General features: G+C 48.6%; 1 protein-coding gene across 1 annotated transcript in view; it reads left to right on the plus strand.

Moving 5' to 3' along the window:
* The window catches only part of FER1L5 (fer-1 like family member 5), a 65,369-nt gene that overhangs the window by 1,116 nt on the left and 43,169 nt on the right, over nt 1-21,084 (plus strand). Inside the window, exons 2-14 of the mRNA XM_050755188.1 lie at nt 1,891-1,943; nt 2,559-2,650; nt 3,272-3,380; nt 5,126-5,180; nt 5,684-5,793; nt 7,367-7,495; nt 9,146-9,208; nt 9,957-10,007; nt 16,004-16,034; nt 16,990-17,105; nt 17,428-17,551; nt 17,972-18,024; nt 19,195-19,263. Of these exons, the coding sequence (XP_050611145.1) occupies nt 1,891-1,943; nt 2,559-2,650; nt 3,272-3,380; nt 5,126-5,180; nt 5,684-5,793; nt 7,367-7,495; nt 9,146-9,208; nt 9,957-10,007; nt 16,004-16,034; nt 16,990-17,105; nt 17,428-17,551; nt 17,972-18,024; nt 19,195-19,263 (1,055 nt within the window). The remainder of the gene's footprint in view (nt 1-1,890; nt 1,944-2,558; nt 2,651-3,271; nt 3,381-5,125; nt 5,181-5,683; nt 5,794-7,366; nt 7,496-9,145; nt 9,209-9,956; nt 10,008-16,003; nt 16,035-16,989; nt 17,106-17,427; nt 17,552-17,971; nt 18,025-19,194; nt 19,264-21,084) is intronic.

The raw sequence follows: 21,084 nt of genomic DNA on the forward strand, positions 1-21,084 counted from the left end.
AAATGAGAGAGATGTTAGGTATATTTAGATATCAAAGATCTGGCAGCTAAAAGGAAAGAAAAGAATAAAGGATGAAAGGATGGGGCATGGTGGCTCACGGTTGTAATCCCAGCACTTTGGGAGGCTGAGGTGGGCAGATCACTGGAGGTCAGGAGTTCGAGACAAGCCTGGTCAACACAGTGAAACCCTGTCTCTATTAAAATATAAAAACTAGCTGGGCGTGGTGGCAGGTGCCTGTAATCCCAGCTACTTGAGAGACTGAGGCGGAAGAATCGCTTGAACCTGGGAGGCGGAGGTTGCAGTGAGCCAAGATCACACCACTGCACTCCAGCCTGGCCAACAGATCAAGAAGTGCCATCTCGAAAGAAAGAAAGAAAAACGAAAAAAGGGTGAAAGTATGTAGGTGGAGATACAGGACGGTGGATACAGGCAAATAGGTTTTACAGGGACAGTTGGTAGGGAGAAAACCCAGACCAAGAGAAAAGAGGACACAGTAGTTCCTACAGGAGATGTGAGTGAAGAATGGAATTTCTTTATTTTATGTTATGCTGTTGTTCTGTGAAACTAGGCTTGTTGAACACAGCAATATTCAGAGATTGAACATTTGGGACTCTGGGCTCACAGGGTCATACATGCTGATGTCCTCAGTCTGCAGGTTTCAAGAGGGGCGGTGCGAGTTCAGGATGAATTTGCCCTGCTTGACTAATTCTCCAGTTAGCCAGGCGAGGGGTTGCCAGTTCTTCTCTGATTCTGAGCCATCTTCCCCACCAACTCATGGGCACCATCTTTCTCATTCCAGAAATATCTCTCACAAAGATGCCTAAAACTCAGAACCCTGGGTTCACCCACAGATTCTTCTGATTGTATGTTTATGTTTGACACTTTGTACTCCTTTTGTCCTTCTCAGCCTCTTCCTTCATATGCTGTCCACTAACCTGCTCCCCTTCCCACTGCTTGGAGGGCCTTTTACCCATTATGGATGTTTCAGGATGTCTTCGTTAGGGTACACTGGGCTTTGCTCCGGCAATAAATAAAACCTTAATTTTCAGTGGGTTAACGATGAAAGTTTACCTCTTGCTTACACCAAGTCCTGCATGGATGGTGCTGGTCAGACAGCTCTCCTGTGTAGCTCCTACAAATGGTAGTTTAGGGACTAGCCACGTGCTCCTTGTGGCTGCAAAGTTAGCAGGTCACGAGGGTGGCTATAGGGAGAGGAGAGAGGAGAATGAAGAATCTCATGGAAATTGAGAACCAGACCTGGCAGTGGCAAATATCATATCCATACCCCATTGGCCAGAGTGAGTCACACGGCCCCGCTTAGCTGCAAGACACTGAAAACTCCGGAAGAAAATGAAATGGGCCAGGCGCGGCGGCTTTCACCTGTAATCCCAACAATTTGGGAGGCTGAGGCAGGCAGATAGCTTGAGTCCGGGAGTTTGAGACCAGCCTGGGTGACATGGTAAAACCCTGTCTCTACAAAAAATACAAAAATTAGCCGGGTATGGTGGCATGTAGTCCAGGCTACTTGGGAGGTGGGAGGATGGCTTGAGCCTGGGAGACAGAGGTTGCATTGAGCCCAGATCATGCCACTGTACTCCAGCCTGGCTGACAGAGTAAGACCTCATGTCACACACACACACACACAAAAGTAAAGAAAAAAGAAAAAGAGAAACGAAGAAAGAAAATGAAATGAACATATAGCATTATCTGTCACAGTGATAAAATCAAGAAATGTTGAACCCCCACAAGAAAGAAAGAAGTGATGCCATTTCACACCCGCCAGTGTTGACTTGAAGTTTTCTTAGAGTGTCCTAGTTCTCTTTACTCCACTCCGACCCAGACATTGAAATATTTCCTACCATCAATGCCAGCCCCTTGGTTTCTTTGCAGATGTCAAGAAAAGAACTCGTGTGGTGGAAGGGAATGATCCCGTGTGGAATGAGGTAGACACCAGGGCAAGCCCAGAAGAGTAAATAACAATCCCAACAGCAAGGAGGCAAGGGTGGGGCCCAGGCAGGTGCTCGGAGGTCTAGGGAGAGGACCTGCAGCCTCACAAGTGTTCCTCAAGGCTGGGCATCTTGGCCTGGGAGTAGTAGCCTCTGACCCGACAAGGCTGTGAAGGCCACACCTGCCCACGACTGTTCGTGGACTTCTCCCCCACTCTGAGGATGGACCATGTTATGGCCTATCAACTCGTCCAGCTGGGCCATCTTGACGTTCCTAGAAGCCTGAAGCCGAGTGAAGGCTCCCTTTGCGTGACTCCCTCTCATCTGCCATCACTCCATGTTGCCCCTCGCCCCATTCCTAGTCCCCAAACCCTTAATTCTCAGCGTGCCCACGATACTGCAGTTCAAGTCACAGAAGCCCAGTGGGATGTGCACAGCTTGGTGAAAGGTAGCAAGCGCCATCTCCTGAGGAAGTTAGACATGAGGGAGGTTCCTCAGTCTCAGAGAAACGCAGTGCTAGCCCGTTCCCCACATCTTTCCTCATTTCCTAGAAACATGGGATGGGAAGGGAAGGGCAGAGGAAGGATGCTGACCTCTCTATGCCCCCCACAGACCCTAATCTGGCACCTCTGGAACCGCCCCCTGGAAAATGACTCCTTCCTGCAAGTCACCCTTCAGGACACGGGCTCACAAAAGGAAGAAAGGTGAGGCAGAGTGAGGCAGGAGGAGCCTAACTACTGACCAACGCAGCAGCAGGTTATGTGACCCTTGTCTCTAATGCACAACTCATTCACATGAAGGACCGGAACCCACTCCAGCCAGCTAAAGAGAAAAAAGAGGGGTGGGTACTGAAAGGGTAGCCAGGGCAAGACTGCAAATCAGCTGGGACAGGAACTTGGGAACCCAGCAGCAGCTCTGTCCATCTGAAGCCACGTAGCTCAAATTTCTGCTTCTCTCTGCCCAACCCCGGCTTCTTATCACAGCCTCATCTAGAGCCCAGCTGAGACTCACATGCCCTGAGACTGAGGCTATGACATCCCAGGTCAAAATTCCTAGGACATAGAATCCTGTTGTCCCAGCTCTAGCCAGGTGTCCATCCCTGGTCCAATCAACTGTTACTTGCCTAGGAGCCCCAAGACAGTTCCCAGAGCCAGGAGCCCTGTGCCCTGTCGTGGATCCCCAGCCCCACTGCATTCTTCTCCAGCCTCTCTCTGAGGACAGCACAGCCCTGGGAGGAAACCGTCTCTAGCTAAAGCCCTGCCCGGGAGAGAGGAGGACGCCTTTCCCCTGGCTCGGGATCTCACACCTGCTCCTTGTCTCCCCAGCTTCATTGGCCTGGCCACAGTCCTGCTCAAGCCATTGTGGAAACAACCAAGCAAGGTCCTTTTTGTGAAGGATCTGACCCTGCTCAACCATTCCATGAAGCCCACAGATGTGAGTCAGGCCCAGGAAGGCCCAGGCAGGGTGACTGGAGGAATGGGGGCAGCTGGGGAAGCGGCCCACACCACAAGAGGGCTTCCTGCCTGGGGGGCCCCATCACACCGCCTTCCTCTCCTGACCACCCCCCTTGCCATCATCTACCCCCACCACAACCCACCTATTTAGATGAATTGACCACCTTCCGTGGAGAGTCAACCACTGTGCTAGGACCTGTGGTACAAAATTGCCTGAAGCCCATGGTCTGTTGGAGTACGCTGCATTCACAGTGACAGGCGCTCCAGCGCCCATGAGACAAGCTTCAGTAAAGCAAGGCCACTGGCTGAGGTCAGGAAGGAGTGAACGATTTGTCTCAGGAGGTCATGGACAGTTTACAGACGGGGTGATGTTTAAGACATACGGAAATGTAGGAAGAGCACCCAAATGAGAACAAGCAAAGGCTGTTTATTCAGAGCTTGTGCTAGCAAGGGACTCGTTCATCATCATTTGTGTTTTGGTAGAGACTCAGAGGCAGCCAGGGGAGCGGGAGAGCTTCGCAGTGGACAGAAGGGAAGGCTGCAGATGTGCCCTGATGGGAGGCTACGGGGGAGCCCAAGGCAGGCTAGCTAGAAACAGGGCCTCCCATGTGATTGGTTAGAGGGGCATGTTTGGCTCTCTCTGGTTGGTCCTAAGTTGGAAGTGGGGACAAAAATTAAGGCAGCTGCCAGTTATTAATCAAGGCCTGGCCATTTGGAGCTGATCATTATTGCTTGGCTTCCTGGATTATTGCTAGTGACAGTAGTCTGACCTCCTACAAGTCTGACTTGGAGCAGGCTGGCTTCCTGGGCTGGTTACTGTAGATAACAGGTTGGTTTCCCGGGCTGGTTGCTGCAGATGTGGATCTGAGTCTTATTTTATGTGTGGTTTGACCATTGTCCATTTGTATGCAGACAGTCTGTGACTTACAATGGATGGACACACGATATTGTTGACTTACAATGAGTTTATCAGGATGTGATCCCATCGTAAGCCAAGGCGCATTCAGTCTGTCAGTTGAGTTGTAAGCAGAGGCATGAGTTTCCCCAATGGACAGGAGTGGAAGACCAGCCCAGGCAGGGGCATAAAGTGGGTGGAGCAGGAGGCAAGATGAGGGAAGGTGTGCTGCACTGTTGGCACCGGGGGGGGCGGCATGTGGAGGTGGGAGAACTGAGGTTGTGTGGGCGACCAAGAGCTAGAGGTGAAGGGCCTTGTGGTCCACGCTGGTGAATTGCCATTTAACTTTGATCATTTAGACACTTGGGGTGTTCAGGGGCCATCCTGGTGACAGTCTGGAGGCTGGGTGGGTCATGGGAACACATGAAGAAAGGAGCTCAATTAAAAGGCAGGAGTGTGCAGGGGCCCCACATGAGCTCATGAGATGTTGGGCTCAGGGAAGAACTGCTAGCATCTGTGTTCTGGGCTCAAGTCACCTCTCCCTCTCCTCCCCACTGTCCTGCATCCTTTTCTGCCACCATCACCACCATGTGGCTGCTTTAATCTACAAACATCCTCTCCACTGTAACCCATTGCTCTCTCCTCACCCATTTATAACCTCCCTCCACCCAGACTGTGCAGATGCCTGTGGTGTGGCCCCATCCCATGGCTAGCATCACGGCCCCCACCGGGAGGACCAGGCGTGAACCCAGCCAGACTGTGCAGGGCTTGGGTGCTGTGTCCTAGGATGGCGGGGTCTGTCTTACAGCTCCCCGGCCTTTGTCTTGCAGTGTACTGTCACCCTACAGGTGGCCCATATAAGCCACCGGGATATTGAGAAGACAGGTATGTCCTTCCCTGGAGCTTACCCTTAAGGGCTTACCCTGCCTTTCTCCATGCACAGCTGGATGGCTTCTTAGGGACCTTCAAAACCCAGCCCTTGAGGCCTACAGAAGGAATGTGACCGGGCTAGGGTCCCTGGAAGCTACAGGGTCTAGATGCCAGATCTCCAGACATCTGGCTGAGGCCATCCCAATATGCCTATTTGTCATCTCTAGACATAAGACCCATAAGATACAAGACGTAAGTCTCCAAGGGGCTGCAGAGAGATGAGGATGGTCATCTCCAACAGCCCCAGTGTGTGGAGCGAGGTCCAGGAATCCACAATTCCTGAGGGTGGGGGGGGCCCATGGTAATGTTCTGCAGAGGACATGCGTCCCTGTTGGGGCCTCTTGGCCATGCTTTTAGTCAGGAGACGGTCACTGGGGACAGAATGGTGGAATGGGGAAAATGCCTCAAACCTCCTGGGCCCCGGGCCTTTCAGCCCACCCTGGACTATGTCCCTCTAGGAGCTGAAGACCTCCTGGGCATAACGGCAAGAGAGGCGGCCAGGCAGAAACTGATGGTCCCTGGCTCCACCGCGCACAGGGCTCTGTCCTCAAAGCCTCAGCACTTTCAGGTGAGGACCCTCCAGGTTGCAAGTTCATGTGACCCACTTGACACCCTTGCTTGCTGTGTTCCCAGGCCGTCCTCACCCCTCCCCAAGGTCATGGTAGAAGGGCAGAGCTTCAGACCCAGCTTCAGGCCCTCAGATCCTTGCCACATCCCCTGCTCCTCCCGTGGCCATTCTGGAAACTTCTGCCTGTAGCTGAAGCCACAGGGCTCCAGTGAGGCAGTAGGAGGGCTGGCTGTGCATTGGCAGGCCCCGGTACCTGCTGGGGAAGCAGCGCAGATGACAGGGATCCTGCCCTCTCAGAGTCCTTGGTTGTTGGCAAAACGCAGTAGGGCACAGGGAAAGTTAAATTAACTGTGCAGGAGAGGCTGGGGACTGAGGGGACCTGTGGGAAGGCCCACATTTCCGTGTGGATTCAGGAACCCTCATCCCATGGCTTATCAACTTCCCTCTACCTTCTAGCCTGTGGACTAACATTCCTGCCATGGTTTTACCTGCTCCCCGGCCTGCTCCTTGCCCAGGAGGCAGGGAGGCTCCTGGACCGCTCCTCTTCCTGCACCCAGCCAAGTCCTAGCTCTTAACGTCACCCAGCTGCTCCCATTTCCCCCCCACCATTTCCATTCCCTGGCCTGAGCCACCACCATCTCTTCCCTGGACCACATCACAAGCCTTCTCCTGAACCCCCAGCCTCCAGCTCTCTCCTGTCCGTTCTTCAACCAAAATGGCCTTTCAAAGATGTCACTCTTATCACGCCAAGCACCTTCTTCAAAAGCCCCAGTGTCCTCCTCACAAGATCCAATTCCTTTTACAACGGCTTCCTGGGCCTTGATAACCCAAGCCTGTCTCTCCAAGCCTTTGCAAGTCCATTGCCTCCTAGCCTTCTCCCAGTGGATTGTCTCTCCCCACTGTGGTACGGAGAGAATATTTATTCTTTCTTTTTTCTTTTCTTTTTTTCTTCTCTTTTCTTTTCTTTTTTCTTTCTTTCTTCCTTCCTTCCTTCTTTTTTCTTTCTTCCTTCCTTCTTTCCTTTCTCTCTTCTTTCTCTTTTTCTTTTCTTTCCTTTCTTCCTTTATTTTCCTTCCTTCCTTTTCTCCTTCCTTCCTTCCTTCTTTCCTTCCTTCCTTTCCCTCTCTCTCTTCTTTCTCTTCCTTCCTTCCTTCCTTTCTTTTCTTTTCTTTTCTTTCTTTCTTTCTTCTTTTTATTTGAGACGGAGTCTTGCTCAGTTGCCCAAGCTGGAGTGCAGTGGCACAATCACAGCTCACTGCAGTCTAGACCTCTGGGCTCAGGTATCCTCCCACCTCAGCCTCCCAAGTAGCTGGGATTACAGACAGGCATGCACCACCACGCCCAGCTAATTTTTTGTAGAGACGGGGTTTTGCCATGTTGCCCAGTCAATCTGGTCTCAAACTCCTGGGCTCAAGCGATTCTCCCACCTTGGCCTCCCAAAGTGCTGGAATTACAGGCATGAGCAACTCACTGCACCTGGTCTAGAATGTTTTCTTATCAGAACATTGTGTCCCAGCTGGGGAAGGCGGGGCCAAGGTCCTCAACGTCAGCTCCCCATGTGTTCTCCCCTTAGGTTCGAGTGAAGGTGTTTGAAGCCCGACAGCTCATGGGCAACAACATCAAACCAGTGGTGAAGGTGTCCATCGCAGGCCAGCAGCACCAGACACGCATCAAGATGGGGAACAACCCTTTCTTTAACGAGGTGGGCTGAACGGGGCACCTCAGGCAAGGAGCCAGCCAAGGGCTGGGCATCCCGGGCGGGCAGCCTGCAAGCTTGCTCCTTGACTAGGGTGTCATCATGTGTTTGTTCCACAAGCATTTACTGAGTGTCTCCTGAGGGCCAAGCACTGAAAATACAGAACAGGATAACTCAGAGCCCTGCATCTCAGCAGCTGGTGGGCTGGTGGGGGCACAGCTCATGAATCCATAAACAATTACAGTGGAGCAGATTGTGGTTTGCAGAGGTCTGGGAGCATTGTTACTGGAGGTCTGAAGCAGAGACCCAGACCATGTATGTCCCATTGCTGCTGGAGCCCCAAATGGTAGCACTGTGCCTGATGTACAGTAGGTGCTCCATAAATGCCTGTTGAATTAATTAGTAAATAAACAAATAAAAGATAAAAGCACAGTGGAAGCTGGGAGGAGTAAGTGAGTAATGAGGCTGGGGGTGACGGAGAGGACTCAGAAGGGCTCCAGCAACCCTGCAGGAAGATTTTACCAGGGAAAGACGGATGGGATGGGAAAAGATAATTCAGGAAAAAGGGATGGTGTTTTCAAAGGCCTAGAACCAAGCAAGCCGCAGACTTGACAGCAGAACTATAGCTATGGGTGTGGCTGGAGGAGACTGGCTGGAGGGGAGCCTACAGTGTGGGCTGGGGTCCCATCCTGGACACTACTCAGGAGCCATGGAGGACTTCGGCAACGGAGTGACAGGCCTAGGTTTGCATTTGGGAAAGGAGTTTCTAGCTGCCACGGGGAGCAGGGACAGAGTGGACTGGCAGGGCAATCTAGAAGGAGGTGTGGGCTCAAATCTCCATCCTAGGCAGCTAGCTGGGTCCTGAGTTCTCCAGGGATCTCCTACCATTCCCCATTCTGGGCAGAAAACCCTCCAGGAGACTGGGCATGGTGGCTCATGCCTGTAATTCCAGAACTTTGGGAGGCCGTGGTGAGTGGATCACCTGAGGTCCGGAGTTCGAGACCAGCCTGACCAATATGGTGAAACCCTGTCTCTTTTGTAAAAAGACAAAAAATAGCCACACGCAGTGGCGGGTGCCTGTAATCCCATCTACTCAGGAGGCTGAGGCAGGAGAATCGTTTGAACCCAGGAGGTGGAGCTTGCAGTGAGTTCAGATTGCACCACCACACTCCCACCTGGGCAACAGAGCAAGACTCCCCCTAAAAAAACAAACAAACAAACAAAAAAACCTGGGAAATCCCTCTAGCAGCCCGGGAGACCTCTGCTTCTAGAGGAGCATGAGAGAAGTGGCACAAGTTGAGTATCCCTTACCCAAAATGCATGGTATCAGAAGTGTTTTGGATTTCAGACTTTTTTGGGAATCTGGAATATTTGCATTGTACCGGTTCAGCATTCGTAACATAAAAATCCAAAACCCAGAACGCTCCAGTCAGCATTTCCTTTCAGGGTCATGTTGGCACTCAGAAAGTTTCAGATTTTGGAGCATTTTTGATTTCAGATTTTTGGATTAAGAATACTCAACCTGTTCTCGTAAACCCATTGAAATGGGTAAAGCTGTGGGAGGAAGCACATTATTCTGAGCTTTCGGGTTTACCGGGTGCTTGGGTGAAGTGGTGGAAGAAATCGTCCACTCTACCCCAATTCTCTCTGCCTCAGATCTTCTTCCAGAATTTTCACGAGGTTCCTGCAAAGTTCTTTGATGAGACCATCTTAATTCAGGTGAGGAGCCAAACTGGTCCCCAGCAAGGTGTGTTTCTTGTCCCACTTCAATACTGGGAAGCGCTGCAGCTCCAGCCCCCGCCCTTAGAGCCAGGGGCACTTCAGATTGTCTTCCTCACCCGCCCCCCAACTTTCTTCACCCCCTGGCACCCAGATTATTCATTCATTTACTCATTCACTCAACAAACGTTGTGGACTGCCAACTGCCCGGCCCTGAACTGGGCGCCAAGGTGAACAGGGCAGCCCCTTCCCATGTACCAGGATTCTCAAGCCACCAAAGGCCCTTTTGAGTAGAATACTCCATTCCCTAACCAAAGGGAGCCCAGTAACAACGGTGAACATGTGGTCATCAGGTGTCTGCCATGTGCCCAGCACGGGGCCAAAGAGAACAAAGAGGACTCTTCCTTTGAAGAATTTACATGTTCTTGGGAACAAAGGCACAGAAGAAACAACCAGGAGAGCATGTGATGGATAATGCTGAGTGCAACACCTTGCTTTATGTTGACTTGGGGCCAGGAAATTGACCTCTCTGATCAATTTCCTCATCAGTAAAATGGAATTAAAAATGTGAACCTCACAGGGTTCCTCTGGGAGTGAAGTGAGAGCACCCATGTGCAAGTGTCAGCCCCATTAAGAAGCATTCAACACATCAGGAGGATCCCGGATGTGCCTTTGCTATTCCTCTTACAGGGGCTGAGGGAAATTGGGATCGTGAATAATTAAAATATTTCTGGGAACTCCCTTGCAGGTGGTGAACTCCTCAGTAATGAGATACAAAGCAGAGATCGGGAGATTTCAAGTGAGTACTGTACATGGGAGGAGGTTCGGTGAAACAGTTATAGCAGAGACCCACACTGGGCTCCATGCCCAAGTCTAGGGAAAAGGACTGGGATTTTCATCGGCTGGGTGCAGTGGCTTACGCCTGTAATCCCAGCACTTTGGGATGCCGAGGCAGGCAGATCACGAGGTCAGGAGATCGAGACCATCCTGGCTAACTCGGTGAAACCCCGTCTCTACTAAAAATACAAAAAATTAGCCAGGCGAGGTGGCGGGCGCCTGTAGTCCTAGCTACTTGGGAGGCTGAGTCAGGAGAATGGCGTGAACCTGGGAGGCGGAGCTTGCAGTGAGCCGAGATCACAGCCACTGCACTCCAGCCTGGGCAACAGAGTGAGACTCCGTCTCAAAAAAAAAAAAAGAAAAGAAAAAAGAAAGATCCACACTTGTATCCACCTACCAACTGGGTGACTTAACAGAAGTTATTCTGAGCCTCTACTTCCTCATCTGTAAAAGGGGGATAATAATATACTCAATCTGGAGGGTGATTGTGAGGATTAAAGTATATATAACATTTATAAAGCTCGGGGTGTCATGTTGATTTCCACACAGCCATGATACTATGGACACAGTTCAAATCTCTGCCTCCAGGAAGTAGAAGCAGAGGATCCAAAAGGTCAGCTTATATGTTAGGGAAACTCAGAGAAAGATTGCTGCCTTTGAGGACAGAGTGAAAAGATGTGATTTGGAAAGACAGGCTGAGAGATTAGGAGAGTTTGCAGTCATGATGGACTAAACTAACATTCTCCAAATCCAAAAAGATCAGGAAAAGCGCCGGGCGCGGTGGCTCAAGCCTGTAATCCCAGCACTTTGGGAGGCCGAGACAGGCGGATCATGAGGTCAGGAGATCGAGACCATCCTGGCTAACCCGGTGAAACCCCGTCTCTACTAAAAAATACAAAAAAAAACTAGCCGGGCGTGGTGGCGTGCACCTGTAGTCCCAGCTACTCGGGAGGCTGAGGCAGAAGAATGGCGTAAACCTGGGAGGCGGAGCTTGCAGTGAGCTGAGATCCGGCCACTACACTCCAGCCTGGGCGACAGAGCGAGACTCTGTCTCAAAAAAAAAAAAAAAAAAAAAATCAGGAAAAGGTAGGTTGCTACGTTAAATACAGGATGCCCGGTTACATTTAATCTCAGATAAACAAAAAAATACATTTTAAATATAAGTATATCCCAAATATTACATGGCTTCTCACCAAATATTGCAGGGACGTATGTGTATTAACCAAGTCGTCATTGTTTCTGTGAAATTTTAATTTAAGTGGGTCTCTTCTATTTTTATTTACTAAATCTACAATGTTAGTAAAGGGGGACCACCCTTGGAAAAAACATAGAGAGGGATTCTAGAAATGTTAGATGGTAGGAGGTGAAAAATGTTGTGCTCTTGACAAAGGCCACCGCATGATTTCTAGACAGTGACCAGTGACATAAACTGACTAAGTTATAGAGGTCAGAGAAAACCTGAGTTTAACCGAGCTTCTTTTTTTTTTTCCTTTGAGATGTGATCTTGCTTTGTCACCCAGGCTGGAGTGCAGTGATGCGATCACGGCTCACTGCAGCCTCGAACTCCCAGGCTCAAGCAGTCCTCCCACCTCAGCCTCCCAAGTAGCTAGGGCTATAGGTGTGCACCACCATACCTGGCTAATTTTTAAATTTTTTTTGTAGCGAGTGGGTCTCACTATGTTACCCAGCCTAGTCTAGAACTCCTAGACTCAAGCCGTCCTCCCACCTCAGCCTCCCAATGTGCTGGGATTACGGGCATGTGCCCACCGCACCCAGCCGAGCTTATTTTTTATTTCTTTTTATTTTGGTATCATGAACTCCCATATCCTCATCACTCATCTTCATCAATTCACAGTCAATTGTGTTTTACCTACACCTAGCCCCTTTCCCCTTCACCACTGAATTATTTTGAATCAAATCTCAAGCATCATATCATTTTATCTTTCTACATTTCAGTATGTATTGCGAAAACATAAGGATTTTATTAAGCATAACCACATACAATTATCACATCTAAAAACCTTCATAATTCCTAGGTAGCATTAAATACCTAGTCAGTGTTCAAATTCACCTAATTGTTTTACATATTCCTTTTACACTTTGTTCAAATCAAGATTCCAGGCTGGGCACAGTGGCTTACACCTGTAATCCCAGAACTTTGGGAGGCCAATGCAGGCGGATCACCTGAGGTCAGGAGTTCAAGACCAGCATGGCCAATATGGCCATCTCTACTAAAAATACAGAAATTAGCTGGGCATGGTGGCACATGCTTGTAATCCCAGCTACTCCTGAGGCCGAGGCAGGTGAATCATTTGAAACCAGGAGGTACAGGTTGCAGTGAGCCAAGATTTTGCCACTGCACTCCACTCTGAGCGACAGAGAGAGACTCTGTCTCATAAAAACAAAAACAAAAAACAAATCAGGATTCCAAACCAGATCCATTCATTGCAAGTGGTTAATATGCATTTTAGTTTCCTTTTACTCTGTTGGTCCTCTCTGTTCCCCCCACTTCCTCTTCTTTTTTTTAATTTGCAACTTATTTGTTAAAGAAACTGGGTAGTTGGACCTGTAGCATTTTCTCTGGTCTGGGTTTTGCTGATTTCATCTTCAGGGGATCATTTTGCATTCCCCCCACCCCGCTTCCCTATCTAGAGTTTAGATCAGTCTCAACCAATTAGTTGGCAAGGGACTTTAACAGAAGGCACAAAATGTCTGCTGGTCTCTCATTTTATGTTGTTAACAACTAATGATGATCACCGTCTGGATCTGTTGCTTCACTAGAAGTGACTGAGTTTTTATTCTGTTTTTTTATTTTTTAATTTTTATATATATATATATATAGAGAGAGAGAGAGAGAGAGAGAGAGGGAGGGCGAGAGAGAGACAGTCTTGCTCTGTCACCCAGGCTTGAGTGCTGTGGTGCGATCTCGGCTCACTGCATCCTCTGCCTCCCGGGTTCAAGCGATTCTCCCGCCAAAGCCCCCCAGGATAGCTGGAACCACAGGCATGCGCCACCACGCCCGGCAAATTTTTGTATTTTTAGTAGAGATGGGGTTTCACCATGTTGACCAGGCTTGTCTCAAACTCCTGGCTTCAACTGATCCACCCGCCTCTGCCTCCCAAAGCGCTGGGATTACAGGCATGAGCCACCGTGCCTTGCCCTGTTTTTTTTATATTATGGATTTATTGAAGTGTCATTGACATACAATGAATTGTACATATTTAAAATGTGCAATTTGATATATTAAAAATATGTGCACACCCAGGAAGAAAACATCATCACAATTAAGATAATGAATATACCCATCACATCTGTCACCTCCAAAAGTTGCCTAATGCGCCTTGGGAATCACTCCGTCTCATTCCCCATCCCACCCCCTTGCATTCCCAGACAATCACTGATCTGCTTTCTGTTATTATGCGAACGTTTCTTTCCTAGAGTTCACATTAATAGATAAGTATTTCCTTTAGTTCTTATCAATAGAATCATACATTCTCTACCCTTTTGTGCCTGCTTTCTTTCCCTCAGCATTGCTATTCTGAGATTCATCCATGTTGTTGCATTTGTCAGTAGTGCATTCCTTTTTACTGCTGAGTAATAGTCCAGCGTATGGATGTACCACAGTTTAATTATCCATTCCCTTGTGAATGGACATTTAGATTGTTTCCAGTCTGAGGCTGCTATAATGAGGCTGTGTAAACATTTGTGTACAAATCTGAGTGTAGACATAAGCTTTAATTTCTCTTGGGAAAATATGTAGAAGCAGAATGACTAAATCATACGGTAGGTATATGTGGTACATGTTTAACTTTTTTTTTTTTTGGAGTTGGAGTCTTGCCCTATCACCCAGGCTGGAGTAATGGCTTGATCTCAGCTCACTGCAACCTCCCTCTCCTGGGTTCAAATGATTTTCCTGCCTCAGCCTTCCAAGTAGCTGGGATTACAGGCACCTGCCACTACGTGTGGCTAATTTTTGTATTTTTAGTAGAGACTGTTGACCAGGCTGGTCTCGAACTCCTGACCTTGTGATCCACCTGCCTTGGCCTCCCAAAGTGCTGGGATTACAGGCGTGAGCCACCGCACCCAGTCAACTTTTTTTTTTTTTTTTGAGACAGAGTCTCACTCTGTCACCAAGGTTGGAGTGCAGCGGTGCAATCTCAGCTCACTGCAGCCTCCACCTCCCAGGTTCAAGCGATTCTCCTGCCTCAACCTCCCGAGTAGCTGGGATTACAGGTGCATGCCGCCATGCCTGGCTAATTTTTGTATTAGTCTGCCTTGGCCTCCCAAAGTGCTGGGATTACAGGTATGAGCCACTGCACCCAGAGGTGTGTGTTTAACTTTTGAAGGAAATTTTCTAAAAGTTTTTTTCCAAAATTCCAAATAGGTTGTGCCACTGTACATGCCCACCAGCAGTGTATTAGAGTTCCAGTTGCCCCACATTCTCCACAATACTTGATCTAGTCCATCTTTTCTATTTTAGCCATTCTAACGGTGTGTAGTAGTATTTCGTTGTGATTTTAATTTAAACCTTCCTGATGACTAATGATGTTGAACATCTTTTCATGTGCTCGTCATCTGTATATCTTCTTTGGTGAAGTGTCTGTTCAAACCTTTAGCTTGTTTTCCTTGGATTGTTTGTTTTCTAACTATTGATATATGATTTGCTAATATTTTCTTCCAGAGTATGACAGCCCATTCATTTTCTTTCTTTTTTTTTTTTTCGAGACAGAGTCTTGCTCTGTCACCCAGGCTGGAGTGCAGTGGCACAATCTCGGCTCACTGCAAGCTCTGCCTCCCAGGTTCACGCTATTCTCCTGCCTCAGCCTCCCCAGTAGCTGGGACTACAGGCGCCCGCCACCTCGCCCGGCTAATTTTTTTGTAGTTTTAGTAGAGACGGGGTTTCACCATATTAGCTGGGATGGTCTCGATCTCCTGACTTCGTGATCCACCCGCCTCGGCCTCCCAAAGTGCTGGGATTCCAGGAGTGAGCCACCGCACCCGGCCAACAGCCTGTTCATTTCTTTTTTTTTTTTTTTTTTTTGAGACGGAGTCTCGCTCTGCCGCCCAGGCTGGAGAGCAGTGGCCAGATCTCAGCTCACTGCAAGCTCCGCCTCCCGGGTTCACGCCATTCTCCTGCCTCAGCCTCCCGAGTAGCTGGGACTACAGGCGCCCGCCACCTCGCCCGGCTAGTGTTTTTTTTTGTGTGTGTGTGTGTGTGTATTTTTTAGTAGAGATGGGGTTTCACCGTGTTAGCCAGGATGACTCGATCTCCTGACCTCGTGATCCGCCCATCTCGGCCTCCCAAAGTGCTGGGATTACAGGCTTGAGCCACCGTGCCCGGCCAGCCTATTCATTTTCTTAACGGTGTCTTTCAAAAGCAAAAATTTTCCTTTTGATGAAGTCCAATTTATCAAGCTTTTCTTTGATGGACTGTGCTGTGTTGCTGTATCTAAGAACACAGTATGGGTGGCCCTAATGTTCTGTAGCAGCTTGCCCCACATATGTCACCTTCCATCCCGAACCACATTCCTCAAACCTCTGTGTCAGAAACTGTCTCCAAGGGGAAAGAGAAAACCCGTAGTTTCTTTATCAACTCCTACCTCTTACCTTAACCATCCTCTTCCCCAGGAGCAGTGAGCCCTTCCCGGACCCAGGAGTAGGGTAGAGTCGGGCTGCGTTGGCCGAGGGGGTGGCACAGTGCAGTGTTGAGGACATTTTCCATGCAGGCTTTCTCACTGGCTGGTTGTAAGACTTTGGGCACCTCTCTCAAACTCAGTATCTTCCTCTGCAGAGTAGAGGTGATAATGGGCCTACCTCCCAGGCTGCTGTAAAGATGAAAGGAGTTAGGGCAGAGAACATACTGAAGCCCCAACAGCTAGTAGTTGGGTCAGGTTAGTTGATATTACAAATCTTGGCTGCAGGCCCTAACTAATTCTCACCCCACTCTTGTCTTTCCAGACAGATATTGGGTTTATCTACCATTCTCCGGGTAGGTAACACTTATGGCAAATATGTATGTCTTCTGAGAAAAATCAGGCCAGGGGTCAGAATACCTTAAAATCCCCATACGTCCAACACATGGGTGGAGGGAAGTATTAGAGGTTGTAAATGATTTTCTGTATTTGATAATATGTTACTGTACATTGTGGTATTTTATTTTACCTTATGTTTTAATTTAATTATATTTTTTGAGATGGAGTCTCGCTCTGTCACCCAGGCTGGAGTGCAGTGGCTCGATCTCGGCTCACTGCAACCTCTGCCTACTGGGTTCAAGCGATTCTCCTGCTTCAGCCTCCCAAGTAGCTGGGACTACAGGCATGCGCCACCATACCCAGCTAATTTTTTATTTTTAGTAGAGATGGGGTTTCACCACGTTGGCCAGGCTGATCTCGAACTCCTGACCTCAGGTGATCCACCCACTTCAGCCTCCCAAAGTGCTGGGATTACAGGCGTGAGCCACCGCGCCTGGCCTGTTTTACTTTATAATAGTAGCATCTTTCTCCGAAAAACTCAGGGCATCCCTTTCAGTCAAGTGCTGGCCTTTTATTACCATCCTGGGTTAGATTTCTATTTTTTGAGGCCAGTATTGGGAGATTAAAGTTTGAGTGGAAGTTCCCACCCTACCTGGCTATAACATACACACCAGGTTGAGGAAAATGGTTGCCTCTACAGTGCCTGGTTCCAGACCAGGCCACAGTAAGAACAGTAGGTTCCCAAGGCATAAACAGGGGTCCCTGTTTCCTAGAGGCAACAGCTGGCAGCCTTGTGAGCACGCTCTCATTGCTTCATGGTACACGTGACTCCCCTTTTCCTCTGCCACTGGGTAGAACACAGGATGCCTGAGACGTATTTCCACCTTCCCCTCCTCCTAAAACAAAGGCTGGTTTCAGGGGAGAGGGAAGGAGGCTGGAGGCAGATCTCCCATGGCCCCTCTGCCTCTCCAGGTCACACACTCCTAAGGAAATGGCTAGGCCTCTGCCAACCAAATAACCCCGGCAGTGGTGTGACAGGCTACCTGAAAGTCACCATCTGTGCCCTCGGTGTGGGAGACCAGGCCCTGGTGAGCTGCCCCTAATGCCCCAGGAACCTATCCTATCCTGGCTGCCTCCTGGGGGCACCCCTGAGCCTCACCCTGGGCGTTGACCATCAGATCTCTCCTTTGTCCGCTGAGCCACTGTAGGGTCTCTCCTTTGTCCGCTGAGCCACTGTGGGGTCTCTCCTTTGTCCGCTGAGCCACTGTGGGGTCTCTCCTTTGTCCGCTGAGCCACTGTGGGGTTGTCCCATCCCCCTGCACCAAGTGGGAGGTTGGGGAAGCAAAGTCTGGGGTCCTTACCTGTGACCTCCACATGACCTTGACTATATCAGCTCTCTGGTCCCTCCAGATAGATCAAAAGCAGCTGTATGGGGCCGATGACACCGATATTCAGATCTTCAAGTCAGCGGTAGTCCCGATCAACATGGCTTACTTACAGTTCTTCATCTACTGCGCAGAGGACCTTCACCTCAGTGAGAGTCCGGGTGCAGGGGAGGGAGCAGCCCTGAGGTTCCCTACACGGTGGTACCCTGGATCCTCATGGAATTTCCTCATTCCTTTTGATACTAAACTACGGTTTGGAGTAGGGGGACAGGGTGAGACTGGAATGTCCCGAGACTTGTCCTGTGGAAGTGCCATGGACACCCTTTCAAATGGGCCTCACACCCCCGGCCTATGACGGCCAGATGCAGACTCAAGGCTCCCTATGTCCCCCCACCCCATGCCATTGTGTGGAAGAAGAAGGGGCGCGGTGGTAACTGGAGACAGGTCTGCCCGGGGGGCACCCCTCTAAATTATAGGGGAGGGTTTTCAGTTGTTCTGTCTCCACTCTATTCCCTCCCCCTGAAAAAATATGCTGCTGGCTCAGATGTCTTTTAACTTGTTGTTCATAGAGAAACAGCAGTCAGTGAATCCTCAGTTGGAGGTGGAACTAATTGGGGAAAAGGTAAGTGTAGAAATGTTCTGAGACCTAGAGAGACTGGCACCTAGAGAAAGTAGTGTGGAGAGGAGGGTGGCCCGGTAGGCAAGACCACAGGAGTCATCTCCCAGTCACCCACTGAGAGAAGCATGCACCCCTGCACCTGGACCTCTGTGCAGGTGGAGGCCATGTCTTATTCTCTGCATGCCACATGCCCCCCCAAAACCAAATACATGTAGAAGAATGAGTGCATGAGTGAAACATGCCAGTGAGTGAACAACATTGAAACTGTCACCATTCCTCAGTTTCTTCATGTGTAAACGAAGGTTCTGGGCGAGAGTTGCTGACATTCCGTGAACCTCTATGAATACAGAATAGCATTTTCCAAAGTGTGCTGTTGGGTGTCATGGGTGAAAAAGGGTCCTATGTTCAGATTCGGAGAATGCTAGGTTAAAGGTAAATAGATTTGTTTCCGTATTTGCCAAGCAGAATTTCTACCACATTCTATTTTTTGCAAGCAAGTCATTAAATCCAGCCCACACATAAGCAGAGAGAAAATAATGTCTATCTTTTGAAGGGAGGAGTACCAAAGAAATTGTGGACATATTTAAAACCACCATACTGAGTATGTCCCAGTGAGTGGTTGGGTACCTCCAAGGCTAGGTGAAACGTTCTCAGGTGGTAAGTGACACACAGTTTTCAAAATTTTTGATACTTCTGTGTTCATCTTGTGTACCTTAAAAGGTTTAATAAGGCCAAGTAACACTTGGTTTCACAGATACCACTGCTTAAAAATGAAGTCAACTGATGGTTTTGAAAGAGGCGTGCTGCTGCCATTAGCTGTGTTTTTACCCATTTTTCTTTTGGAATCTTAGAATTTATCTAGCAAAATCTATGTGTATACACTCATATAGTAAGGTTAGTAGCCCTACAGCTGTTTAAAAATGAGGTCTATTGAAAGCTGATTTAAGGAAAAATATGAGGAATCTGAATCTGGCAAACACTTCGGATAAGTACACAAAGGACTGGTGCTGTTGCTGCTGAGAAGTTGTGCAGGTGTCTTGAGAGCAGGGATGAGCCCGAGCACGTCTGTGTGCAGACAGTGGCCACCGGGGGCTGGACAGGAAGGGCTGGAAGGTGAGGCCAGTGGAGGGAGGAGGGGCAGGCTGGCACCAACACTGCTTTGGCACATTCCAGCTTAGGACGCACATGCAGACGCAAACCGACAACCCGATATGGAACCAGATCCTGACCTTCCGGATTCAGGTATGGCTCCTCCATCATGCCCACTCTTCTCCTACATCCCCTAACATAGAAGGGAAGTTTGGATGGTTGTGTGCGGGTGAAGACAAGAGGGTGGGGGCCAAGAAGCATGGCAAAGGGGACTCTGCCTGATAGGGAGCATGAGGAAGCCCAGGACATATTATGGAAAACTTTACCTTTTATAGCTTTACTGAGTTATCATTGACATACCTATGTCAATGGTATGTATGACTTGTAGATATTTAAAAGGTACAATTTGGCCGGGCACGGTGGCTTACACCTGTAATCCTAGCACTTTGGGAGGCTGAGGTGGGCAGCTCACTTGAGCTCCAGAGTTTGAGACCAGCCTGGCCAACAGTGGTGAAACCCAACTCTACTAAAAAGATAAAAATTAGTCGGGCGTGGTGACATGCACCTGTAGTTCCAGCTACTCGGGAGGGTGACGCAGGAGAATTGCTAGAACCTGGGAGGTGGAAGTTGCAGTGAGCTGAGCTGAGGTGGTATCACCTACTTATCTGAGCAAACACCAGCTCAGTAAGTGATAACAGCCTGTTGCCCAAGCCGAGCCACTGCATTCCAGCCTGCGCAACGGGGAGAGTCAGTCTCAGAAAAATATAAAAGAAGAAAGAAAGAAGGAAGGAAGTAGAAAGAAAGAAAGAATGAGTAGCTGGGACTATAGGTGCCTACCACCAAGCCCGGCTAATTTTCATACTTCTAGAAGAAAGAAAGAGAGAGAGAGAGAGAAAGAGAGAAAAAGAGAAGGAAGGAAGGAAGGAAAAAGGGAAGGAAAGGGAAGGGAAGGAAGGAAAAGAGAAAGAGAAAGAAAGAAAGGGAGGGAGGGAAGGAAGGAAGGAAGGAAGGAAATGTACAATTTGATACATTTTAAAATATGTACACATCCAGGAAACCCACCATTACAATCAACATGATGAATATATCTATAACCTCCAAAAGTTGCCTCATGCCCCTTGGGAATCCCTCCCTGTGATTCCCGTTCCACCCCCTCCCATCCCCAGGCAACCACCAATCTGCTTTCTGTCACTACGGATTAGCTTGCATTTCCTAGTGTTTCATAGAAATGGAATCGTTCAGTAAGTACGCTTATTTGTTTGACTTCTTTCACTCAGCATAATTATTCTGAAATTAATTCATGCTGTTGCTGTGTATCCGTGGTTCATTCTTTTTGTTGCTGAGTAATATTCTATTGTATGGATGTACCACAGTTTGCTTATCCCTTTCCTTGTTTATGGTCGTTTCCAGTTTGCAGCTGTTACAGTGAATCTGTAAACACTTGTGTGCAACCCTTAGCCTAGACATATGCTTTCATTTCTCTTAGGTAAATATGTAAATTCATAATCACTAGATTCAGAATGACTAGATTCTGGTAGCTATATTAAGCAATGAGTGGGTCATACAACTGAACTTTCCAGAGAACTTAAATGTGCCTTTCACCCACATATAAAAACAAAACAAATCCCTTTAAAGACCCATTTTAAATGATAATATACATTTTCTTATCTTCTCAGCAACTTGCCCTGAATATAATTAGAGCTTTTCATTGATGGCCTGGAGCCATTACAGGAACATAGTTATTATCCTGGGCTATCTGCAGTACTGAGCTACTTGTTCCTACACTAAATGGCTCCCAGACGCTTTCTTTGTGGGATTCTGTAGTCTGATTTTGATCACCTTTCAATCTGTCTCGTCACCTATCAGCTGTTGTGGATGACAGTTCTCTTGAAGGTGGAGCCTTACTGGCCTTTTGACTCTAAGTCAGGCTTCTAAGAGCTGTGTGTAAAATCAGAACACAGTTCTGAGAGAGAA

The sequence above is a fragment of the Macaca thibetana genome, chromosome 13 (genome assembly GCF_024542745.1).
Source record: "Macaca thibetana thibetana isolate TM-01 chromosome 13, ASM2454274v1, whole genome shotgun sequence".
Classification (NCBI taxonomy): Eukaryota; Metazoa; Chordata; class Mammalia; order Primates; family Cercopithecidae; genus Macaca; species Macaca thibetana.